This window comes from Cordyceps militaris (genome assembly GCF_000225605.1).
Source record: "Cordyceps militaris CM01 unplaced genomic scaffold CCM_S00004, whole genome shotgun sequence".
Taxonomy (NCBI): Eukaryota; Fungi; Ascomycota; class Sordariomycetes; order Hypocreales; family Cordycipitaceae; genus Cordyceps; species Cordyceps militaris.
The window spans coordinates 2,516,258-2,540,994 of NW_006271972.1; the positions used below are offsets into that span (position 1 = coordinate 2,516,258).

Consider the following 24,737-nt stretch of genomic DNA (forward strand, 5'->3'; position numbering starts at 1 on the left):
CTTTTTTATAATAGTAGTAAGAAAAGGGGTATATCTTAAAGGTTATATCTTAGAAGGGTATATCTTAGAAGGGTATATCTTAGAGTTATATTATAGAGGTTATATTTTAGAATGTTAAGGGATAATTGGTAGTGAGGACGCTACTGTCTTTAATAGCGGCATATTATAGGGTATATAAGACCTCTCTAGAGCCCACACAACCTCCACAATATATTATCATTATCCCACATACCACAATGGCATAACAGATGCCGTGTCTCACTGACCAGACTTGAACAAATTTCAGGCTTCGTGATTGCGATTTATATTTCTTCTCTTATCTTAGGCGAAGCATTATAAATCTTCACTATCCTTTACCAGGCCACCAGCCCCTTTCATTCTCCCCGGCTCACCGTGGCCCTTGTTTAACTCCTTCTTTCTTCTTTCCTCGTCCTTGTCCCCCATATTATTAAAATGGTAGATGCCTCGCTCCCTATCTCTCGCAAGCATTTCCATGTCCGCCTGGCTAACTGGTACACCTTCGACGCCCTTGACAGCCTTGCCTTCAAAGAACATGACGAGCCCAGCAATGATGGCTACAGTGCAGCCCAACCCAACAAAGAGACCCGTAGACCAGCTGGGTCGATCGTATCTATTCATTCCCCACATGAATCCACAGAGGACACACTGAAGCAGCGTGTTGCCCACCATGAACCAGATCACAAAATCGAGCCTCCACAAAGCCGTGGCGGGGGCTCGTACACCAGTCAGAGGTGCATCGGGAGTCTTGTCTTCAGGGTAGGGTATAGGGTCAGAGTCTAGCTTATTGGCTCGATTTGCGACGTTGTCTGGGCCGATGGATGGTTCCAGATCCGTGGATCCCTGTAAGCGGAACCAGCCTCGATGAATTCCTGCCAGCCGTCGAAGGGCAATCTCTTGACCACCCAGTCTATATTTCAGAAGAAAGTAGAGATCCCGGAAGCGCCATGGCGCCAGACCAAACCCCGTGACACAGAATAGGGCATTCAAAATCTGGGAGTCAATCTCGATCCAGATACGGCGAGGGGAGTTGATGTCATTGCAGGTTGGATGGCACATTGCTGGTGCTAAAACAGAAGCGAGTCAGCACACGACACGAGCATTTACATGGCAGAGAGGTCTGTGACGGCTTACATGCGTTGCACAGAAGCAAAAAAAGCATACCACCCCATGCTACAACATTGAGGCCATATAATGTAACAAGGAACCCAACTGGGGTGATGAAGTAGTTACAGAATGTTATGCTCGCGTCTTTCGTGGAATGCCAAAACGAATGCTTGGGCGGGAAGTGGTATCCGTTCGGGAATGCTGCGGTTGCAGTCGGCTCTTGTAACTTTGCGGCAAACAGCTCCGAAGGTGTGCGTGGAGGCTCTTGTTCCTCAGCCACTGAATGTATGGTGTTGTTTCGTATGAGCCCTGGTGATGCCTCTTGCAGTTGGTATGCCGAGTCGCGCCGCTCGATGGACAGGCTTCTCGAGCCTCTGGCGGATCGTCCCGTGAGCATGGAGGAAGCGATTCCTCCAGTTGCAGCCATGAATCCTTCTGGGGGGCCCGATTCCTCAAACGTGACAGAGAGGCGTCGTAGACGACTACTTATGGACGACGATGCGGTGGGTTGGGTGGCGATGGTGGTCCGCCCATCTTCGTGGCCTAGGTTGCGCGCGGCGTCGCTCGTCTCGCCTGCAGCTGGGAACGGTTCAGTGCAATTATGGGAGTCCATTTAAGAGGAGACATCAATGCATAGCCGGGGATGTAGCTGTGTAGTTTCTTGGGGATGAAACAAATAATGGTCGGCCCTGGGTAGGTACCGAAACGGGATATCGCTGGTGTGTGGGGCAAATTCGTGGATCCAGCAACCAGTTTCAATCACAAAATATCCACGGGCAACGACGTAATAAAACCAAGGCAAAACTATGTAGAGAACAAGGCCTCAGATTTCCCGTAATGCGAAAAAAAAAAATCATGCAACAGGAAAACAAGAGAGCCAAACCAGCGGGAGTAGAGGCATATTGGCGGCATGTTGGTGTGGCATGGAAATCGCAACGTAATGGAGGTACATAACTACATAACTACTACCTAGGTAGGTATGAATACATTCTTATCATTACTATTATTTTACGCCTATTATTCTAAGGATAATATCAGATGCCTCTATACCGTCTATCTACGTAGGTAGTGCTGAGCCGGGGTGACGTGGTGAAGTTGGCTTGGCAGCAAACGAATTTCGCGGCGCCACGAACTAATTTTATCCTTTATTATGTGTCAGACGAATACCTACCCAGGTAGGTATGTAGGCAAAGGAAGAATGATCAAGTTAATGTACCAACGTTTCCCAGCGCCCATCAGGGTTTATCTGTGCCTGGGAGGCTCCACTACATAGGTGGTAGGGTAGGTAGGGTAGGTTAACTACCTAACTAGCCTTTCCTCCAGCAGTTTGCAATCACCTTAACTCTTCAACCTCAGCTCTACACTTCCATATCGCACTCTACCGCTCATGTTTTGCAGCTACAACGACTCGAGCTTCCCATCGATATTGTCGAAATGTCATCCCGGATTCAGCAGCCTGAAAATGCGGCCCTTGCTGTCATGAAAAATTTGCAGGACCAGCATGACTGGACAGATCTGGAATTCATCTACCTCAAGGGCCCAACTAGGGCTTTGGTGAAAGGTCTTCCTAGCAAGCGACTATATCTGCATCCAGATGACCAGATCGCAGCGCTTGCACAAGAGCAAGCTACCGGCGAGCGAGTGCCCCAGGAAGCCGTACACGAATTCGTACTACCAGTTCATCTATCGGAAAAATGGTCTCTAGCCGACTTTGCGGCTGTTTTCGACTCGTTCACAAATACGGACACACGCGAGAAGAGGATTGTGCTTGCAACACTGCACAATGACTCTACAGTGGTGTATTACATCATGCAGGAGGGCATGGTCAAGCCACGCCAAAACTAGGTCTGGATTTAACAAGTAATCTTCTATGGAACGAAAACGATCTTGTGGACCTTCATTTGGTCAAACATGTCATACCCACCGACTGCCTCGGACAGCGGCATGATGTTGTCAAACATGAACCTAGAGACGCCTGCTGTCAATCTACATGTCGTCATTATCAACAAAGGCGCTGGACTTACTCTACGTCCTTTTGCTTTTTCTCGAGGAGAGCGAGAGCCTCCGGGAAGATGGAACGGACTGGGCATCTGCCCATCTGGAAACGGACGTTCTTGCTGATGTTCGGTCAGTTTGGGGATCCTGCATGCTTGCACAGCCGCTACTCACGCATAGCCGTCGGCACCACTCCAAGGAATCTAAGAATTGCAGTCAGTCTATGAAAAGCACACCAATAAGACGAATACACATGCTATCTTACCTCGGCATTGTGGACACCAATGCTGCTCATGGCACCAAACGGGCGCACCAAGTCAAATGCCGTCTTCAGGGCGGGCGATAGGCCAACCACCTCGATGACAAAATCTGCGCCACGCCCTCCAGTGGCGTTTCGAACTTGCTCTTTCATCTTGTCAACGCCATCGTCAAAGTTGAGCGGCACAGCTCCAAGTTTCTTGGCCGTCTGCAGACGGCCGTCGACATTGTCAACTGCAAATACCTGCTTTGGGTTGAGATGAAGAGCGCTGATGATGGCACAGATTCCGACCGGACCACAGCCAATGACGACAAAGGTTGACTGCGATATGTCTACCTTTGGCCGCAGTTCTACGGCGCTCTTTACTCCGAAATAACCGGTTGGGAAAATATCAGCCATCAAGACGAGGGCCTTGTCGGAAATGGATTTGGGTGCCTGGATGGCAGTGCTATCTGCCATGGGGATGCGCGTATACTCAGCTTGGCCACCATCGAGAACGGCAGAGCCAAATAGCTTGCTGTGAACACAGCGGGAGGTTGCCTCGTTTTGGCAATAAAAGCATTCGCCACTTTGGGCAGTCAGAAAGGAGATACGGCAGTTACTCGGGTCGGACGAACCAGCAGGTTGTAAACGGAGATACGACCTTATCACCAACCTTGAGAGTCTTGACACGTGCGCCGGCTTCCACCACAATACCGGTAAACTCATGGCCCATGATGAAGCCGGTGTCCGATGGTTGGTGTCCACGGTAGACATGGAGCTCGCTGCAATGCCGTCTTAGCTCATGTATGAAGAAGGTGCATCCAGCTGGGTAGGATGAGGCGATGCCGAACTTACGAGCCACAAAGAGCGGTAGCTTGTACTTTGATGATGATATCGCGGTCATCATTGACTTGTGTTTCATTAGCCAGGGGGACGACAGATGCCGTTGCACGTATGGCAAGGTTGGTTTACCTCGGGGCACGGGACGGTCCTGGATGGAGACCTTTCGAGGGCCATCGAAGATGACGGCTTTCATTGTGGTTGGGATATCCATGACGGACTTAATAAAACGAGCTGATGTTGGTAATCAATAAAAAGACTAAAATTCGTCGCGCAGCGGTAGATGAATACGGTCTGATACTCTGGCAGCTTTTTTTCTTGGCAACGCAATGAGGCTTAATGATTCTTGGGAATGTGGCTCGTCCCCATCTAGCGTGTGTGGGCGGCAACAACAGATAGTGGTTGGCAAAAAGGCTGATGCTCGGTAAAGGGTAGTAAGAGTTAGCCCTTCCCGCCGTGGAATATCCGAACAGCCCGAGACTTGGGACGGCTGTCTAACTCCGTACTGGTAGTTTATTTGAGCGGGTTGCGGGGAAGAGACTTGCAGGCCGTGTGGGGGTTGCGGGGCTATCATGTGTGGTCCAGGTTTCACCTTTTAGGGGAATTCGAGTGCTCAAAAAGCTCACAATGCGAACTGATTGTACTGACACGTTCAGCGTTGACACCGTGATAGCCGTCATATCGACGCTATTATCAAGACAGTTTCTTACGTTAGGAGACCAGTTGCAAGGGGGGCAGCCCTGGCCTAGGGTGACCTGGAGCTTGTTTCACATGTCTCGAAGCTCCATATTACCTTGTAAAAAATTGTTCTCGACCATTTTCTCCTTGCAGCGTTGTTCGGTTGGCATGTCCGTGCAGCGGATGCTGCCCGCCCCCGGCTGTGGCACGCAAGTGGAAGCACCGACCCACTAACTATTAGAGAGAGATGGGGGTTGTGGATGGATGGATGCTGGATCGACCGGTGCTGCGGCTGGCGTTACGAGGTTGCGAGGGGTTCCGAATCTTCAAAACTGCATTTGTTCTGGAAAAAGGCGAGAATGGGTCTGAGTGAAGTAAGAGCTCGCTAATCCTTGCCGTGGAAGAATCACATGATTCGGCCTCAGCATGGGATAACGCTTACAAGTCCATGCCTCAGAAAAAAGGGAAGAGAAGTGGCGCCTTTATCAAGATTAGAGCTGAAAGACACAAATCCCGAGCGCCGCCCGAGTATCCGTGAAGAGGTAGTTAGGAGTGCCAAGAGAGAGGATGTGGTGATGTCTTGACCGGCAACAAAGAAATCTTCTTATGTACTTGAATTATTTTGTTGTCAGAGAGGCCCGGGCGTGAGCCGTGGCGTGCAGCTTTCAGCTAACTTAATTGTGACGCTTGCATGACCCCTACAACCCTCCTCTTCACTGTGCCTGGAGACAACAAGAGGCTGCCTTTCCATCGTCGCAGGCGCTGTCCGTAGAGGGGATAGTGAGAGGGGTAAATAGTCTTCGCGGCTTAATATTAGCCTCTAAAACCTCGAGCTATGACCAGCAGAATGACGAGGGAAGCCGTTTCGCCGTTTCGCCGAGTGTGGAGAGGACGACACCTTTTCCCCTTGCTTTTTGTAGTTACTGGTGGGCTAGTTTCTGGTCGCTGGCTGGCCGGCTGGTCTCTGATCAAAGGATGCCTTGTTTATGTTGTGCAACAGTGTCTAGTTATTGCAAATGCCAACCCTTTTTAATGGGTTCACAACTCGTCTGACCATGTGTTGGTAGTATTGGCATGGAGTAATGAATGGTACGACAGTCACTCCCAGAGTCTCCTTTAATAATTATTAAAGATTTTGTTTCCTCTCCTAACTTTTTGGCCGCGCTCGTTCAATTTTCCAAAGGCGGCGTTACCGTGCTTCAGATTGTGGCATGGTTCATGGATTGTGTCTACCGATGACGGTAGATACATATGTACATGTTCAACATCCGTGGGTACGGTGAGGTGCGGGGACGGCCGACGACTACAGCGGCTCCGAAGAGCCAACGCACGAATAAGACCAAGGAGTAGTAATATGGAGTCCGGAGCCTGGACTTGGGGTGTTCAAACTCAATAATAAAGACCAAAAGAGGAGGTCCAGCAGTTGATCGGGGCGGTCCCGGCTTTCCAGGGTGGCCAATTCGCTCATGCAGCTAGCCAGGCTGATTGATTATATGCATACCCAGTATCAATGCTGCGTGGCAGAGAATACCTTGGCTCGCAGGATAAGAAGCAGACGGGTGAGGCCTGCATGCATGTTGTTGACATAGCTGAACCTGAATCAATAGGACTGGTGCGATTACATGGCTATTTAGACAGCGCCGGGAACCGTGTCCAGCAACGTTGTTGTTCAACCTATGTATTAATTCTACTGTTGGTAATGGCTACGGATAGCCCAACGGCAAGCCCGCTAGAGATGGTGTGGGAGGGGACCATGACTTGGAGGAGCCTCAATGACAATAGCGAATGACGATGAAGATAAATCCTCAACTAGAGAAGTCCATGTGTATTCCCCCACATTCGAACGGAGTGCCTCCCCGCTATTCCGGGATGGCCCTGCTACGCTTTAGTCAAAATTCACCCCAGACGGGGCTACTTGATCCTTTTGGGGCATCCCTCGTTGTAACTTGTACTTTACCACCGCAAGCCAACCAAAGAGCCTCAGCCGTAACCCTCGAATCGACCAGCGCATATACCCGGGATTGGCGTCCAAGTTACTCTTGTCACTCAAGCCAGAATTCGAATTCGAGGCAGAAGATACAGCATTGACTGGCGACTTCCGCGGCTGCCGCTAACGGCGACGCTAGCCGGCTGGGGTTTGCTGTCACCGAGCTTCGTTGTGTTGAATGGAACGACGACAAGAAGCCAGGGCACTCGCAACTCCCAACATTGTCTGTGGGTCGAGTTATAAATACTTTGTTCCACGCCACGGCATATTTTCCAGAGCCTTTTGACCAAACTGCCAGTAACGCAACTCGCTCGCTGGGTCAGAGGGAAGAAGGGGACCCGTTAATGCCGCCCTCTCAAAGAGTGGGAATGATCGATACAAGTTCATTGGTGGCGTTGAGAACAAGCAATGGGTGCCCCAGACTGTTTTTTTCCTGGGGCTGAGTGTCACCGGGACTGGGGACTGGGAACTGGGGACTGGGGAAGGAAGACCCAGATAATAATAATAAGGCAGAGGACTCTAACTCGCATTCTGCGTCGCCGTGCCGCTCCCAGTGTAACGGAGACTGACCTGCTAACTGTAATTAGTTTGGTTTCTGACCCCAGTCAACCGAGCACTTCAGCCCTCTTGGTAAGTTGGCGAGTTTGTCAGTTAGTTATTAGTTAGCGGGTTGTCTTGGTCCAGTCGAAAAACGCATGGTTCTCCCCCACACAGCCATCTGGGTTGGCCCATTTTGTTAACTAGTTTGCAGGTGTTGAAGGCTGGAGCCCATGTCATGTACCTCTTGCGCAGCATCCGAAGCCGCATTGCAAAGACATGCCAGCCGCGGACGCATGGGGCAGCGAGTTTATGCATCCACCATAATAGCTTAGTCCATCCATTCATCCAAGCAAAGGAATCCACTGGTCGTTGGAACTTGGCTGGCAGAGTTGCTGCCCCAGTTTCCCCAGCCCTGGCCGGGGGGGGCGCGCGCCATGTTGACGAGTTATGTGTGCATGGATTACTACAAGTTCAAACAGGCAAACAGGCATATGGGCAAATTAAAGCAAGGGGAAAAGGCCGTGCTTCCTCCGAAGCCATCTGGATGGGGGGCAGCAGCCCCAGAAAGTTGCTGGCTGATCCGGCAGATCGAGACCTTGCCTGCTCGCCCACCAAGGGCTGAGAAGGCGATGGAAGAGCCGCTCAATTCGTTGGGGCTGCCTGGTCGCCCCCTCCCTCCCTCCCGACAACAAAGTACATGGTAATAGCGCCCTGGTGTGTGTACTTTTTTTTTTTTTTTTTTTTCAAGAGCCAGTAACTAGATTAGTGGTACGCAACGGCGTTGAGTTGTCGTATGTTCATCGGCCTCCTCGTGGTTCCCCAGGCTGGGCAGGGCCGCAGAAAAAAATTACCCCATACATGCAGTTTTACATGTAAGCAACATATCCGCCCAAAGCCTCTTCCTTTGCCTAGCTTCCTGATCCTGTACTTGATACCAGCTTCCGTCAGCTCGGATACGTAGCCGCGTCTTGCCATCTTGCTCCCTGTCGCAGGTGCAGCACCCCGTACTGTCTTGTACATGCACACGACTGTACCCCATCCAGATCTATCCACGTTTGGGTTGGACTCAACGACGCCTTCTCCGGGGCACACCCACAACCAAGTCTCCTTCCTTTTGTCTTCCCCTCTCCTCCGTCTTTTGGCTTGCATCTGTCCTTCAAGCTTCGCCTAGCCTCGCTGTTACCCAGTCTCGTGAAGCACAGTACAGCTTGTTTCATCTTGACCGACCCCAGCTTGTACACTTGGCCGGTGTGATACAGTCGCTTCCTGTCTCTCACATTCACAGCGCCTCCTCTTACTTATCCTACTTATCCTACTTGCCCTTTGTGTCAAGTACAGGAAACGTCTCCAGGGCTGGGTGGCCGGAAAGCCTGCCTTGTGGCGCCGAAACCTTCTCGCGCACCATCCGCAGCATCGCCACAAATTTCCATCACTCCATTGAACGCACCATACTGGTACGACTCACTTGTTCTTGGTATCAGACAGCCATACGTGCACCGAAGCCACGTTGTTGAGCAGAGTTGTTTGTCATCAGCATTGGTGTCATCCAGCCTGCCAGCCCATTCGATTGCCACTCCTGGCCAGCGCCGTGTTTCTTGCGCGTCAATCGTCGCACCCGCCTGGAATCCGTATATTAGCGCTGGATCTTATGATTACGTGCCTTGCTGCTGACAGAAGACTGTTTGTCAGTCTGCAACCGACATATCACAGCGCCTGTCCCAAGGTGTTGTGCAAGGCGCACCGTCACTTGCACACTTAGACCACCCGGCCGCACCATTGACCCCAGCAAGCCCAAACTCGCGCACATATATTATTTCTTTCTCACTCCTTCTCCAAACTCCGCATACCTGCTGAAAGATCCTTCTCTGGAAGCCGGTCTCTAGAGCATAGGTACCAATACGCAACCGAATCGTCGTGGAAACCCGGCAGCTGCAACTGCCTCTACTGTTCCAAGGAACCGACAGCGGCTTCGACTTGTCCGCATACACTGGCTCTAGTATACGTTGCAAGAACGCAGAATAACTTCCTTTCAGCGTCTTCGAGGATATGGCAAGCTAGTGTCTGCCGCTGTTCCAATTTCACACCACAATGACCGCCGTACAAAAGCACCAGTCACGACAGCAAGCAGTTTCTTTGTGTCTCGAATCGACTGCATACCGAAAAAGTCCGTCAACTTCCTCCTCTCTATCCCACTATCACGAACATTCGAATTCCAAATTCCATCCAACATCAAGTGCCGTTCTGGGATCTCAACCGAGTGGCTACAGCCAGGAACGAGTCCCACGAGCATTCCTTTCTTCTAAAAACGAGGCTATGAGTGCCCCTCTGACGGGAAACAACCAACTTCCAGCTATTCAGCCAAATACTGGTTTTATGAGGCACTCAAATCACCGGCAGACTGTTACCACTTCGCACGGCGCCACATTCTCTGGGGTGGGCAGACGAACTCCGCCTGCACCTCTTGAGGGCAGGCATCGTCATGGGTCAACTAGTTCTGGGGATCCAAGTCTGCAGTATCTGGCAGTAGATGCTCTACAAGCCGTACGGCCGCCTCGAGAGCGGAATATGTCATTACCGCAGCTCACCAACGACATTTCCATCTCTACGCGCAAGCTATCCTTGAGGGACGACCACTTGCCAAGCTTGTCCACTCTCTCGCGAGGCGCTTCCGCCGTAAAGTTTAGCATCAAGTCCGAAACTCGGTCGCCTCCGCCCCTACTCACGCCTGCGAGCGGAGAGTTACCTCCCTTGCAAATGGATTCAGCTAGGCCGGAGAAACTAGGCCAAAGCTTGCCGTCTATCCGGTCAACGTTTGGCGACATCAACAGAATCCCGCCTATCGAGAAGGATACTCCTATATCACCTCATCAAATTCCGAAATGCCCGGCCTCACCACCAGGTGCCACCCCCCGACTCCCTCCAATATCAGCAACTCACACCTCGCCGCCCATTTCACCCAACGACACATACCACAGAAATCTGCCGTCGCCACACTCCATCACATCGTCGGGCGGATCGTATGGGTATCCGCCTGCATCCTTACACCGTAGCTCCAGCTATGATATCTCTCGAGCGGGCTCTGATGCAGACACGGCCCATTCTCCCTCGACACAGTCGCACATGAGCATTGACGGCATTGCAAGCGGCCCGATTGGCTGCTATGTCTGCACTTTTGATGGTTGCGGTGCACATCCATTTCAGACACAATATTTACTAAATTCGCATGCCAACGTGCACTCTTCTGCTCGACCGCATTACTGTCCGGTCCAGGGCTGCCCGAGAAGTGAAGGCGGAAAGGGGTTCAAGCGCAAAAATGAAATGATTCGGCACGGTCTAGTGCATGATTCTCCAGGATACGTTTGCCCATTTTGTCCCGATCGCGAGCATAAATATCCGCGTCCAGATAACCTGCAACGGTATGTCTACTCTCGTTTCCATCTCCTACTATAGCCATGACTAACTTTTGTGAATCGTAGGCACGTTCGTGTTCACCATTTAGACAGAGATAAAGACGACCCTCTGCTGCGAGAAGTTTTGTCCCAACGACCAGATGGCCCGAATCGTGGCCGTAGACGGAGAGGCCCTGCTGTATAGGTCATAGCCCTTTTGTTCCAGCCTGCGGTTCTCACAGGCTGCAGAATGTCCCCGTGTTTAGTCCCAGACGTTGAAGGCTCCGGTATGCTGACACCGACGTTGATTTGCGCCGTCATTCTGCGCCATTTGCTGCCGCCACCTTCTTTCAGCAGCGGCTGTTTTGTCTATTTATTTGCTTCACTGTCCTTCGGTTGGGTAGCTAGCTAAGCTGGCGTTGCGCTTTTAAAATGTTCACGTTTTGTGTCCGAGGCGATGATACCACGAAGATACGAATGCAACTTACAATATGATTTTATCCTTGTTTTGATGCAAGCTATATCCAATGCATTTTCTCTTCCATCTTCGGCTTCATTGTTCCTAGACACGCAATACGTGTCTGCCACGTGGACTGAAAATTTCCGTATCCGGCTAATCACCAGCTCTGCCATGGACCAACATGTACTGGGGAGTCGCTAAATACATCCATTTCAAGTGATGTGGGAGTATTGTGCACTCCAATTATCTCAACAACAAGCCACATCTGTCCCGAGTGTGTCCGCTCCGGCTCAAGATCAAACTCCGGCGTCCGCAGCGCCACTGTGGACTCGACAAACTCGCCATCGCCAGACTCGGCAACTGTCAGCTGCTCGGGGCCCCAACCATGCACAATGTAGACACGAATCATGAGCGAAGAGGGCTGCCGTACAAACTCGTCTCTTGAACTTTTAGGGCCAACATTCCGTACGCAGACGCTTCCTCGGGTAAGCCAAGAGACTCGAATTTGGGCGCGCATCCGCTCTTCTCGTTCAGTGAGTGCCAGAGGCGTGAGGGAGTTGCGTAGACGACCAGCTGCATCGGCAGGGACACTCTCTAGCTCAACGGCTGATGTCGATGATACCCTAAGGGCAAAGTCTGCCGTCTGGTTCGCTTCAAAGGTGGAGCAAACCAAGCTATAGATACCAGGGTCGAGTTTGGGTATGTTAGCAACGGCGCATCCCTGTCTGTATTCCCCAGATGTTCCAGCTAGATCTTTAACGCGAATCGAGGACACTCGCTTTCCAGCCGCCCAAACGAGGTCGACATGGACGTGAACGTCTTGGTCGCCAGTCGTCAGCAGAATAGAAACGGGACCGGTTCGTGTTGTGGAGAGCTTATACTGGGGGTTGATGAAGTAGGTCGGAAGGGATGAGTTGCCGCCTGCTGTGCGTCGACTCCATGAGCCCTCAATCTCTTGGAAATGCGACATTGCTTCTTGGGCCTCGCGTACTTCAGCGGGGAGCTCGGAAAAGACAGCAAGAGTAAAATTGTAGTTCTTCAGCGGTAGTTCTTGCTGATCCAGGACAACGGTGTATTGTTTGCCTGGCTCAGTCTCTAGCCGGGCCAGGGTTTGCGGAGAGTCGACGTAAGGGCCGCGATACAGCTGTCCCTCGCTGGTCTGCACTCGTTTACCGTTAGCCTCAAATATCAGGATGCTCATGTACCCAAGCTGCTCGGCCATAGCAGCCATGGAGCCCCGCCGGTTTCGCATAATGACTAGCTCTTGATCAACAAAGTGGCGACTGACGAGTGCCCAAACGAGGCCGCCTCTAGGACAGGTGACGGAGTACTGCACATTGCGCACCAGCGATGCAGCAAGATATTTTGGTGGCGTGCTCCAGCTGAAATGTCGATCTTGGCGGTACGGGAAAAGCTTTGGGTTCCAATTCAAGTACATGGACTCGAAGTGCTGTGCCACATCTTCGAACGCAACCCACAGGGTGCCAGAGGGATATCGATCCGTTTTGCGGCTTGCGATGTCTCCGTCCTGCATCATTCCGGCCGTCGAAGATTTTTGCGGCGTAGACCAGCCAGCACCAGTCCACACAGGTCCATTGCACCACGGATTCTTGATCAGTAATTTTCGTATTCCATTCGAACAGTCCATGTCAAGGACAGCATAGTCATGCTCTCCAACTAAACCCATGACCTCCTCTTCCTCGGTAGAGATACGACCGGTTCCGAGGGTAACGACCACGTCCTGTGTTTCATGAGCGGCCTTGATCCGCCTCCATGTTGTGCTTAAATCAAAGTCTTCCCTCTGAAGGAAGAGTTGCTCAGGAATCCAGCCTGTAAGCACCCACAAATCGGTGCCGGAGTTGCTGCCAGGGAAGTCGTAGCCACCGCGCACTTTGAGATAGGCCTTTTCTAGAAGCGCTGGCCAGATGAGTCGTGGGTTCCGTCTATCTACCACGAAAAGTGTCCTGTCGGTTCTCGAGGCTGGTAGTCGATCATCAATAACAACGCGTCTCCAGCAGCCATTAAAGTTCATTCGAAAGACGTATTTTCCAGAAGCTGATATCTTAGGATAGCCGCTGTCATGGTTAAAAGGATGGATGATGAAGGCGAGCACCTTTTCGTTTCACGTGTCAGTATCATGAGCATAGCAGAGACACAGTAGAGTGCTTATTACCGAATGCTTGCCTGTCAGCATATCGATTGCGGCGGAAAGGCTGGCTACAACAGAGCAGTCGGTAGTGATGTCCTGGACCAAGTTGCAGCTCTGCGTGGGTTTCATCAAAGCATCAAGGTCATCATCAGGAATGTCGCAGAGATCTCGCGGCCTCTGCCATGAGGCGAAATTTTCTGTTTGGATTGGTGACAGGCTGAACGTAGTCTCGTCACTGGCGGGGAAATCAGCGGCGTGTTGCAAAAGGGCGCAACCCGGTATCATACGTGAACAGCTCCTGTCCCGACTTGTGCTGGAATTCAGCATCGGATGGATCTTTTTCCCACGGCGGAAACTCGTTTCCGTGCAATAAGGAGGACTGGCGCAAAATATCGGCTCCATCTAGCCGCAGCGGCGCTTTCGGTAGCTGTGTCTTTAGCTTTTCCGCTTGGGCAATGAGTGCATTGCATCTCTGTCGAAAGCGAGCGGCATCCTGCTTTTTCGAAGTACTGCTCGCGGCTCGCATGTAGAGCTCAGCTGCTTGGATTGCATAGTCCAACGCGGCCTGGCCGGTTGAGGTTGCTAGTAGAGCTTCGGCGACCTAGGGAGGGTCAGCTGCAGCGCATGGGAGGGCGGGCTCCGCTCGTTGGTTTACCTGCGCGTCTTTCTCCATTCTTGTTCAGTCGAAGCGCTTCATGGCACCTGTTGCAAAACAACAACTCCAACGTGACGTATATGCTCTAGTTTCAATTTGGCCGAGATGTGTCAGCTGGCGAATGGGGCAGTGAGGCAGTGTGATGCAGGCCATGTTACTGGATGGTGGGATGACATCCCGGTATAGGAATATCTCGGTTTGTTGCCAAAGTTCATCTTGGTTTGTAAATTGCGGGTATTGTCGACTCAACGCAGCGGACTCTCAACACCAGATGGCCAGAAAAGGAAGAATAAACATAAATGGTGTCAATAAAGAGACAGACGGGCCACAATAATATCGTCACGGATTGTAATGTGATTAGCGGCAGGGTTTGTATGGCAATTGCCACATGCCACTTGGCTTTTTGTCCAGGAGCGCCTTTGCACGCTTCTTGGCCGCCATGAAAGGGTCACTCAACATATACATCCTGGTCAGACCGAGCTTGCCAATAGCCATGTTCTCTGCGCTCCTCTATCTACAGCGCCGCTCCTCGAGGTGCCTTGTTCTTTACCATTCACTCGAGGGTTAGGGTTATGGCTATTTTCACTCGTTTATCAGCGAAAAACCCCCTCACTAGAAATACTCGTTGTTCTTTATGTATAATGGTCGATGCATCTAACATGGCCAATATGAATCGCAATCAATATGATGTTAAGATATCGTGCGCTATCTACCTGGACTACGCCCAGTAAAGCCTTACTGTTTGTGCCTGCTTAAACACAGGCTCACAGGCGGAAATGCCGGCTCGGCAGATCAAATATTAAGTCGTAAATGTGATGATATTTTGATAGGTGTGGGATTGTACAGAATCCACGATTCATACTGTTGTATATGTGAGCGCGCCAAGTGTAGCATCAAGTCTGTGTGCCAGGGTGCCCTTGTTATGATGTAAGAGTTGGCCCAATGCAACCCATCGTTATATAGTTCTCACAGTTCAGTTCGTATTATATTGGACTCCGTTGGCCTCTATCCCGCGATGTGTAAGCAACATCCTGACCCAAGCAAAGAGGCATAAAGTCTCAGGATTTACGGGATTAATACAACCAACTGGCGTCACTCACAATTTTTGGATCGAGGACGGACCGACTTAGATAACCTTGAAACTCATAGGGACTTTGACAAGGCCCCCTGACCGGCCAGAGCAGTGCTTGGTGGGAGAGTCAACAAGATTATGTTCCGTTCATATAAAGCGCCTATATGCCCTCCTATATGCCCTAACTTGCACAGGTTCATCTACAAGACTCACTTGCTTCCATACCCTCTGTCACCGACGGATTTTTTTTGGCTCTGGCCCTTGCTGGGCTTGCTACAGTTTCGCTTGCCGGGGTGAATACCACAGACTCCAAGGTAATTCTCAGTCGTGTAGCCCCCGGGGGTTTATAACCTCGAGCGCGATGGCAGCCAAAACCCCAGCGTGCTCATCAAGGTAGTTCAAACCCAAGGTGGCAAGCTCCGTCGCGAGTTTAATTTTAGGGTATTATATGTTGTATGGTTCCGGTGCGCGATACCGTAACTGGAACAGGTGCCAGGCGTCACAAAGGTGTGGCCGGTAGAACGACACAGAGCCCCGAAAACATGCGCCGCAACAACTCTGCGCTGTGGTGCCACGTCATGGCGCAGGTGGACAAGCTACAGGGGCTCAAGGGTAGCGGTATCAGAATTGCCGCGGTTGATATTGGCGTAAGTCAACTTCGCAAGAGAAAACATGAGTGGTGGACAACGCTTACACGGTGGACAGGTGAGTTCCACGTATTTAGCCCTCGGCGGTTGCTTGGGCAAAAATCGCCGAGTTGCCTTGGGCGACAACTTCTCCAAGGACGGCTAGACGAAGGACCCCACGAACCGTCATGGCTAGATAACTGCTGTGGCGGGTATTCTGGCGGGAAACGATGCGAATTAAGTCGGCCGGGCTCAAATGCGACCCTGGCCGCGTACGGGGTGCTCGACTGGTCGACTCAATTAGAAGCACACGACCTTGTGGTCAGCTGGATCAAGGCCTATGATGAAGTCGGCATGCAAACCATCGTCACATCTCTTGGCTGGGCAAGGTCTAGATGGGCTACACGTCCGGCGGCGGCTGTCGTCTCACGCATCGTCGACAGCGGCGTCCCCTATAAGTCGGCCTCGGCAACGATAGAGATGCAAGCCTCTTCTTCGCGCTGAATTGTTCCAGCGGCAAGGGCGTGATATCTGCCAATGCGTCGGCGCGGCCAAGGGGTATCATATTTGGGCCTATGAAGAATTCCCCTCAGGGCCAAATTCTCAACCTACGGTCCTCATTAGGGCCTCGATTCAAGCCCAGTGTAGGTGCATCTGGTGACAATGTTCCAGGCGTCTCCGGCGATGACAGCTTCGCCGATGTCTCGGGACTGTCCTCTGCTAGTCCTTTTTCGGTGGCATTATGGCTCTCCTGGCCGAGGCAAGAGAGTCTTTTGATCGTATTCATCAATAACCTCCCCATGTCCACAGAAGTGACCCAGGAGGGCTCTATCCAGTTTCACAGCAAAGTTGGAGAGACGTCTAGGTGTTTGGGGCGCATGTCGCGCAAGATGGTATTCCAAAAGTGGTAGGGAGCGGTGTTGGTGTTCTGCTTAGCCAGCATAGACCATACATAGGCTGGACCATATTAATACTGTAGCATACATATATATGATTTTAATCGCCTCGCTGACCATGGCTGCACTATGAATGGCTCTTGCGGGCGGTAGTTATGTAGTCGCCCTGGTACGATCATGAGCTGATGTGCGAGTAGGCTTCTTCCAGCTGCCTTTGAGATACCCAATGCGATTGGACAATATCGCTTGCATGAAGGTCAGCAGGCTTCTCTCCTTTTTCCCTCCGTCTCTACCTTTCTTCTTTCTTCGTGGGCTCTCTTTCGCGGGGTATTGGGGCGCTGGCACATAAGAGATACCTACCTACGCGCCTGTTTTTCGACAGGGCGTTAGACAGGTCTCCTATTTGATATATAGAGACGTGTAAGCAGCTGATAGAGTTGGGACGGTGGAAAATTACATAACTATTACTACCTTAAGGGTCGGAATAAGTAGCCTTGCACTTAGCTAGGTACCTAAGTACCTATTTATTGGCCCCTCTCGGTATCGCTCCGTACCGTACACGGAATCATGGGCGCAGGATACATAACTAGAAGGTATGAGGTAGGTGCTTACAGATTGTTACTTACATAGGTACCTACCTACCTGGTACCTAGGTACCTATGTATGTACATAGGAACCTAGTTGATGGTACACTTCAGCTTGCTAGCTACCTCGCAGGTATATACGCGAGTAAGGCCTGTTTTTAGACAGGGTACTAGATAGGTCGGTTTTTTAACAGATAATTTTCCCCTATCACAACGCTATTAGCATCTCTAACATAGCTTATAAAAAATATAAATATTTTTTAATATATAATAGTAACCTAATAGTATTATAATAAAAGAAAATTATATATTAAGTAGAAAATATGTCTAATACCCTATTAGAAAATAGGCCTTATATATATAGGTACCTAGGTGCCTATACCTACCTTATACTTATCAGGGCCAACTAAGGCCATAGGCTACCACCACAAGGTACCTTAGTAGGTATATCAACCTTAAGCTAATATACCTAGTAGAAGGTACCTAAGGTACTTAGGTATATATGTGAATAAGGCCTATTTTTAGATAGGGTACTAGATAGGTCTTTTTTTTAATAGCTAATTTTCCCCTATTATAATACTATTAGGTATCTAATATTAAGGACTAGCCCTAGGGCATCTATAGATAGGTGTTATAATAGTATTAACTCTCTTATAGAGTAAGAGAGGAGGAAAAGCTAGTCTATCTATCTACTATAGTATATAAAGGGGGCACGCTAGGGGTACGCCTATAGTAGCCTTAGGCTAAGTCTAGCTAGAGTAGGCTTAAGCCTAACTCCTTTATATACCCTCCCTCTCTAGTAGCACCCTAGTTATATTAGCTATAATTACCTAAGCTAATATAGGCCTACTATACCTTATTTACTTAAGCTAGTATATATTTAATATATACCTTATACCTATACTAGGTTATTACTTAAGGTCTATACTTTTATAGCCTATATATATATTATTAAAGAATATTCTTATAGTAACCTTAGTTTACTTACTTTTTACTATAGCCTTTATACTTAGGAATTTCTTTTAAGTAGTCTATATATTATAATTACCCCTATTCTAGGTATAGCTATCTAGGTAGCTAGTATTTACTAGCCTTACTCTTATTCTACCTATAGCTAGTTATATTATATTTAGCTTCTTAATATTATTAGTTATTACCTAGGTATAGTAAATTATCTTCTTATTATTACTAGGTAAGGTATATTATATATATACTATATTATTAATATATTTAAAGTAAGGGGTATTTCTTAGCTTAGTTAGCCTTCTTTTTTATAGATAAATCCTTTACTCTTTTCCTTAACCTACTTTATTTTTTTATTTCTTATAACCTTTAATTAACTCTATACTTTTAAAATACTTCTCTTTAAATTATAAATAATTTTATAATAATATATAAATATAATAGTAATAACCTATAATATTAGCTATTATTACTATACTACTACTATTACTACTACCTAGTAATAATAAGAGCCTAGAAGGGTATAAAAAGGGCTATTAAATAATTTATAGTTATACCTTATAAGGTAATTCTAATAATAAAGAGTATTAGTCTAATAATAAGCTAGACTTTCTATATATTATATATTTCCTATACTTATATTAAATAATAGTATTAAATTATATTATAAATACTAATAGTAAATATACTACTTATACTATAAGCTATTAGTCTTATATTTAAGAGCCTATCCTATTTATAAATAGTCCTAACCTATACTAATATATATATACTTTAGTAATACTTATTAATAGTAATAAGACTATTATAATACTAGTAACTAATACTATATATATTAAGGGGTATAAATATATAGTTCTAATAGCTATATAGGTATATACCTAGGACTATTTTATTAATACTTTAGCTAATACCTATATAAACCTAACTAATACCCTACCCCTACCTAGTACTCTAGGTACTATATTAGTTATTACTTTAGTTACTAATACTATAATAGTAATAATACCTTAAGGCTATTATACTAGTAATAGCTTTAATAGCCTTACCTATATAGTATTAGGTTAGATTAACTAAAACTTTATTATATTTATAATAAGTATATATACTTTCTCTTTAGTTTATTATTTATATCTTAGTAAAGAATAATATAGGCTTAGGCTATATACTAAGAGGCTACTAATAATACTATCCTAATAATATTATAGTACCTAGTTACCCCTTTAATACCTAGCTACTAAGCTATTAAGTACTATAATTTAGATTATAACTACTCTTTATACTATTAGTTTAATAGCTATTATTACTATTATTATAATAACTTATACTATTCTTATTTATACTACTATTACTTTTACTCCTATTTATACTTATACTACTACTATTCCCCCTCCTATTATTACTTTCTTTTACTTAATAATTACTTAATATTATCTATCTAGGTATACCCCCCTCCTTCTTTATTACTACCTTATAACCTAGCTAGTAATATTATTACCTTTACTTCTTTTAATCTAGTAGTTATTATTAAAGATATTAATAATAGTAATAAAAAGCTTCTAGACTTTATACTATAAATATAGGTATATTATATTATCTTTTCTCCTTTATTCTATTACTATATAGTTATACTTTTAAAATAATATAGTACTAGTATATTCTTAGTTTTATATCTTTATACTTTTTTTTTTTTTTTATTATATCTAATTAGTATACTATAGCCTTAATATAGTACTAATATACCTATAGTTTATATTTTTAGTATTATTTTTTTATTTTTATTAATAATCTTTAATAGCCTAGGTTATATATACTAAAAGGCCTAGTAAGGACTTAGTAAAGCTATAAGTATAAAGTTATACTTCCTTAGGAATAAAAGAATTACTACTTTTTATTATCTTATAAGTCCCCTTTATTCCTAATATAATACCCTACTTTATTTATATAGGTACTATATCTTAATACTATACTTATTATAGTTTTAATTATTAGTTAGTAAACTATACTTATTTAGTCTTTTATAAGTAGGCTATATATAATTTATTATTATCTTAAGTATTACCTTATTATTCTTTAAACCTAGTAAGTATAGTACTATCTTATAGTACCTCTAGGGGTTCTTAGGTTAAGTCCTAGTATCTTACCTATTTAATAAGTGCCTCTCTTTTATAGCCTTATCCTAGTAGGTAATAAATATATAGAATTTCCTTAATAGTATATTTTTAGGTTAGCTTTAAGCCTAACCTATTTTTAACTAGTACTAGCTTAAAGGCCTAATTATTTTATAATTAAGATAAAAAGGGATTATCTATAGTCTATTTAATAAGATTAATATAGAATATCTTATAAAGGTTCTTTAGTATATTAAGAGTTATTATTAGTAGTATTAGAACTACTATTACTATATATTTTACCTAAACCTAATTAAGTTTCTTATTTAATTATACTATTATAATATTATATAAAGAAAGCTATACTTTATCTTCTTTCTAGAAGTATTTTACTAGGTACTAAGAGTTATCTATAGCCTCTTTAACCTATTACTAGGTATATATAATTATAGCCTAGGCTAGCTCTAAGCCCTTCTTAATATATTTAAAAAACACCTTTACCCTTTCTATAGGGAACTTAAGAGGTATTAATAGCTTTATTATAAACTATATAGCTAATTTATAGTAGCTATATAGTAAAAAGTTTAAACTAAAACTTATAATAAATAAGTCTTAGTTATTAAGTATAAACTAGGCTATTAGTAGCTAAGTAGGCTAGTTATACTAGGAGTATATAACTAGTATATAAAGTATTACCTATACTTCCTAGTTAGCTTACTCTATCTTACTATCTATTTAAAGGTAGAAGGTTATTAATAAAAGCTATTTAGTATTAGTTAAGTAGTATAGTATTCTTAAGAACTTACTAACCTAGTTTAATCCTTTATTACTTATAATTTAGTTAGGGAATCTATAAAAGTACTATTAATATAAAAAGAACTATATTATATAGTCCTTTACTATTATAAAGCTTATTATCTTAAGCTAGATATACTTTAATAGTTAGTTAGTAATTATTATTAAGAAATATAGTTAGCCTTCCTTCTAAGCTAATAGGTTTATTATAAAGTTAACTAAGATTTATTACTAGTATTACTCTTTAATAGGAATTAGCTATAGGAGTTCTTAGTATAGTTTTCTTAACTTATATACTCTAAAATACTTATAATTCTAAATATAGTATATAATATCTTAGGATATTCTAGACTAGTAGTAGTCCTATATAAGTAATAAAAATATAGTATTCTTCTTTAGGTATACTACTATAGGTAAGGAGTATACCCTCTCTATTAAGGTAGTTATTAATAATTCCTAGCTTAGAATCTATAGGTAGCCTTTAAACTAAAGCTTTTAATAGGTAGAAATAGTATAGTTTATAACTTACTTATAAGTCTTAGCCTCCTTTAGGAAGGACTAGGTATCCTAGTATATAACTACTAGCTTAATAAGGTAGTTTAGGTTTAATATTATACTATCTTCCTATAATACTAAGAGCTTTAGGTCTAAGAATAGTAATAGGTATTATTTACTTATATTTATTACTATAATTACTATAATATTAATTAGCCTTATAATCTTCTTTAAGGGTCTCTCTAGGTTATCCCTATATACCTCTTATTAGCTAAGGGTATTTAGTTATTATATTAGTAGTTTAGGTTAATAATATAGCTAGAATTAAAACTAGGAAAGGAACTCTACCTACTTAGTCTATTATTCTAATAGTAGGTATAGCTTTATAAAGTATTTAAGGTTTTTATAATTAGTTAAGATTATAAAGGGGTTTTTTTACCTTTAAAGCTTAGGTTTTTATATTTTAAAGTATATAATAACTATTAAAAGCTTTTTATTATAGATTATATAGTTCTACTCTATAGTTAATAGCTTAATAAAGTAGTAGGCTATTAGTTAAAGGACTTTATCCTTATTAACCTATAATAAATAGCTACCTAGTCCTATACTAAAGGTATCTAATTCTACTAGTATCTTTTTTATTAGGTCTTAAAGGCTTAAGTATAAGCTTAATAAGAATAATAATTTTAGTATTTTAAATATAGTTACCTTTTCTTTATTCTATATAAATAATATACCTTTCTTTATTAGCTAGGTAAATAGCTCTTATATAGTTAAGAAGTTTAGAATAAAGTTATAATAGAAGTTTATAAATCTATTAAAGCTTTAAACCCCTTTTACTAAGGTAAATACCTCTTAATTATAGATTATATATATTTTCTCTAGGTCTAGCTTTAGTAAGATCCTTACCTATATAATAAATCTTAAGTATTTTACTATTTTTATAAAAAAGTTATACTTTATTAGGTCTATATAAAGACTAGTATCCTTAAAGTAGCCTAAAATTACCTATACTTTCTCTTTATAGTCTTATAGGGACCTTAAGGTATAGATTAGGATATTATTAAGGTAGGCTATTATATATTTATTAAGGGAGTTACCTAGTATATAGTTAATATACTATTAGAATATTATTAGTATTTTAAAAAGACTAAAGGGGTATATAAGCTACTTAAAGAGGCTAAACTAAGTCTAGAAAGCTATAAACTTTTTAAACCTTATCTTTATCTATAGCCTATAGAATACTAAATAGATATTAAGCTTTATATACTACTTTATTATTAAAAGGGCCTATAGTATCTTTTTAATAAGTAGGAGTAGGTATTTATTATCTTCTAAGATTATATTAAGCCCTTTATAGTCTATATAGAAATACTACCTTCTATTTAACTTCTTTATTAGGAGTACTAATACTATAGTTAAAAATAAATTTACTTTTATTTAGCCTTTATTTAGTAAAGATATTAACTACTTCTATAGTTTTAGTAATTAGTCTTAAGGTATATAGTAAAGGTAGCTATATAGTAGCTATTCTAGTATACTATCTAGCTTAGTTTTAATCTTAATCTTATAGTTAAACCCTTCTTAGTAGGGTAGTAATACTACTATATCCTCCTCCTAGAAAAGGTCTTTAAACTCCTTATATTACTAGGGGACTATCTATTCTTTAACTAGCTTTTAATAAAGGATAATATTAATCTTATAAATACTTATTAATATAATCTATATTACTTTATAGTATTCCCTAAAGTCTACTTTAAGCTAGTAGTAAAACTAGCTTCTATTAAGTAGTACTAAGCCTTCTTTATTCTTTCTATAATTCTTTATATATATCTTCTAATATAGTTTTATTTTAAGGTAAATAAAGCCCCCTTTTATATTTATTATTAGCTTATAGTAAGTAAGCTAAGGTAGTCTAAGTATTATTAGCCTTAATAATATAGGTATTATATAGAGTAGGACTAAGAATACCTAGCTATTAATATCTACCTTAACCTTTACTATATTAAATACTATAAACTTTAATACCTTTTCCCTTATAGCTAACTTAATTCCTTACTTAGTTAATAATAAGATTCTTTTAAAGTATAGCCTATTTACTATCCTTTCTTATATTATTTTATAGTATTTATAGCCTAAATTAATAAGGGTATTTATTAATATATATACTTTTAGGATAGTAAAGATAAGGAATAGTTTAATATTTATTTATTTAGCTATCTTTTCCTAAACTACTTTATCTTACTTATCTATTCCTTTCTAACTTTCTACTATAGCTAATATATTTAAAGGGAAACTTATCCCTAGGTATTCTCTTTTCCTAAGCTATTAAACTAATCCCCTATAAAAATACTACTTATATAGACTAGTATTAAGGGTCTAGCTAGCTTAAGCCTATAGGCTATAATTATATAGCCTATCCTTTTATAGTAAAGGTATTATCTTACCTCCTAATATATATTAAATACTACCTTAAATACCTATATAGTATACTTTCTAGACTATATACTACTTAGGGTTATACTATTAATAATTAGTTTAATTCTAAAGGTATAGATATTTATTATTTAGATATCCCCTTTATAGTTTATATACTACCCCTATAGTCTTTATTATAGTCTAGCCTAATATTACTTTTTAATTCTATATAATTTAAAGTTAACTACTATTTTTTAAAGTACCTAGATTATATTATTATAATTTATTTAAAAAATATTATAACTAATTATAAATATCTTTATTATAGTTAATAATATAAAGTAAAGTTTATTTAGTTTAACCTTATTTAATTATATAAGGCTATTAACTAAAGCTAACTTCTATTTAAAGTATATATAATAGTAGTTAAAAGACTCTTTATTATTTTATAAGATTATATTAAGGTTTATTATTACTATAGACTATTAATAAAGGTTATTAAATACTATCTTAAGGTATTCTAGGAATTTATATAAGTCTACTATACCTTAAAGGCTATTTACTTTAAAGTATATAATAACCTTTAGTTATAATATAATATTAAGGTTTACCTAAATATATATAAATTAAGATTTTAAGGGGCTAATAAAGTCTATATTAGTCTTTAGCTTATATACTATAGTTTACTTTTATTCTATAAATACTTTAAGATTACTAT

The 24,737-nt window shown here is 43.0% G+C and overlaps 5 protein-coding genes across 5 annotated transcripts; 2 read left to right on the plus strand and 3 right to left on the minus strand.

The window, feature by feature from the left end:
* Positions 1-333: 333 nt before the first annotated feature.
* On the minus strand, positions 334-1,077 carry CCM_05805 (uncharacterized protein; the record flags this gene model as incomplete). The annotated part of the gene is made up of 1 exon (XM_006670949.1): positions 334-1,077. The coding sequence occupies one exon, from the start codon at positions 1,075-1,077 to the stop codon at positions 334-336; it is 744 nt and encodes a 247-aa protein (XP_006671012.1).
* A 1,482-nt stretch (positions 1,078-2,559) lies between these two features.
* Positions 2,560-2,970, plus strand: CCM_05806 (uncharacterized protein; the record flags this gene model as incomplete). The annotated part of the gene is made up of 1 exon (XM_006670950.1): positions 2,560-2,970. The coding sequence occupies one exon, from the start codon at positions 2,560-2,562 to the stop codon at positions 2,968-2,970; it is 411 nt and encodes a 136-aa protein (XP_006671013.1).
* A 23-nt stretch (positions 2,971-2,993) lies between these two features.
* On the minus strand, positions 2,994-4,397 carry CCM_05807 (alcohol dehydrogenase, zinc-containing, putative; the record flags this gene model as incomplete). The annotated part of the gene is made up of 5 exons (XM_006670951.1): positions 2,994-3,090; positions 3,150-3,215; positions 3,295-3,323; positions 3,386-3,896; positions 3,982-4,397. 5 exons carry the CDS (start codon positions 4,395-4,397, stop codon positions 2,994-2,996), a joined length of 1,119 nt encoding a protein of 372 aa, XP_006671014.1.
* A 5,097-nt stretch (positions 4,398-9,494) lies between these two features.
* CCM_05808 (Zinc finger domain-containing protein, C2H2-like protein) lies at positions 9,495-10,856 on the plus strand (the record flags this gene model as incomplete). The annotated part of the gene is made up of 1 exon (XM_006670952.1): positions 9,495-10,856. The coding sequence occupies one exon, from the start codon at positions 9,495-9,497 to the stop codon at positions 10,854-10,856; it is 1,362 nt and encodes a 453-aa protein (XP_006671015.1).
* A 556-nt stretch (positions 10,857-11,412) lies between these two features.
* CCM_05809 (PALB protein) lies at positions 11,413-14,077 on the minus strand (the record flags this gene model as incomplete). Its single annotated transcript, XM_006670953.1, has 4 exons — positions 11,413-13,368; positions 13,429-13,639; positions 13,692-14,005; positions 14,060-14,077. 4 exons carry the CDS (start codon positions 14,075-14,077, stop codon positions 11,413-11,415), a joined length of 2,499 nt encoding a protein of 832 aa, XP_006671016.1.
* Between the last annotated feature and the right edge of the window lie 10,660 nt (positions 14,078-24,737).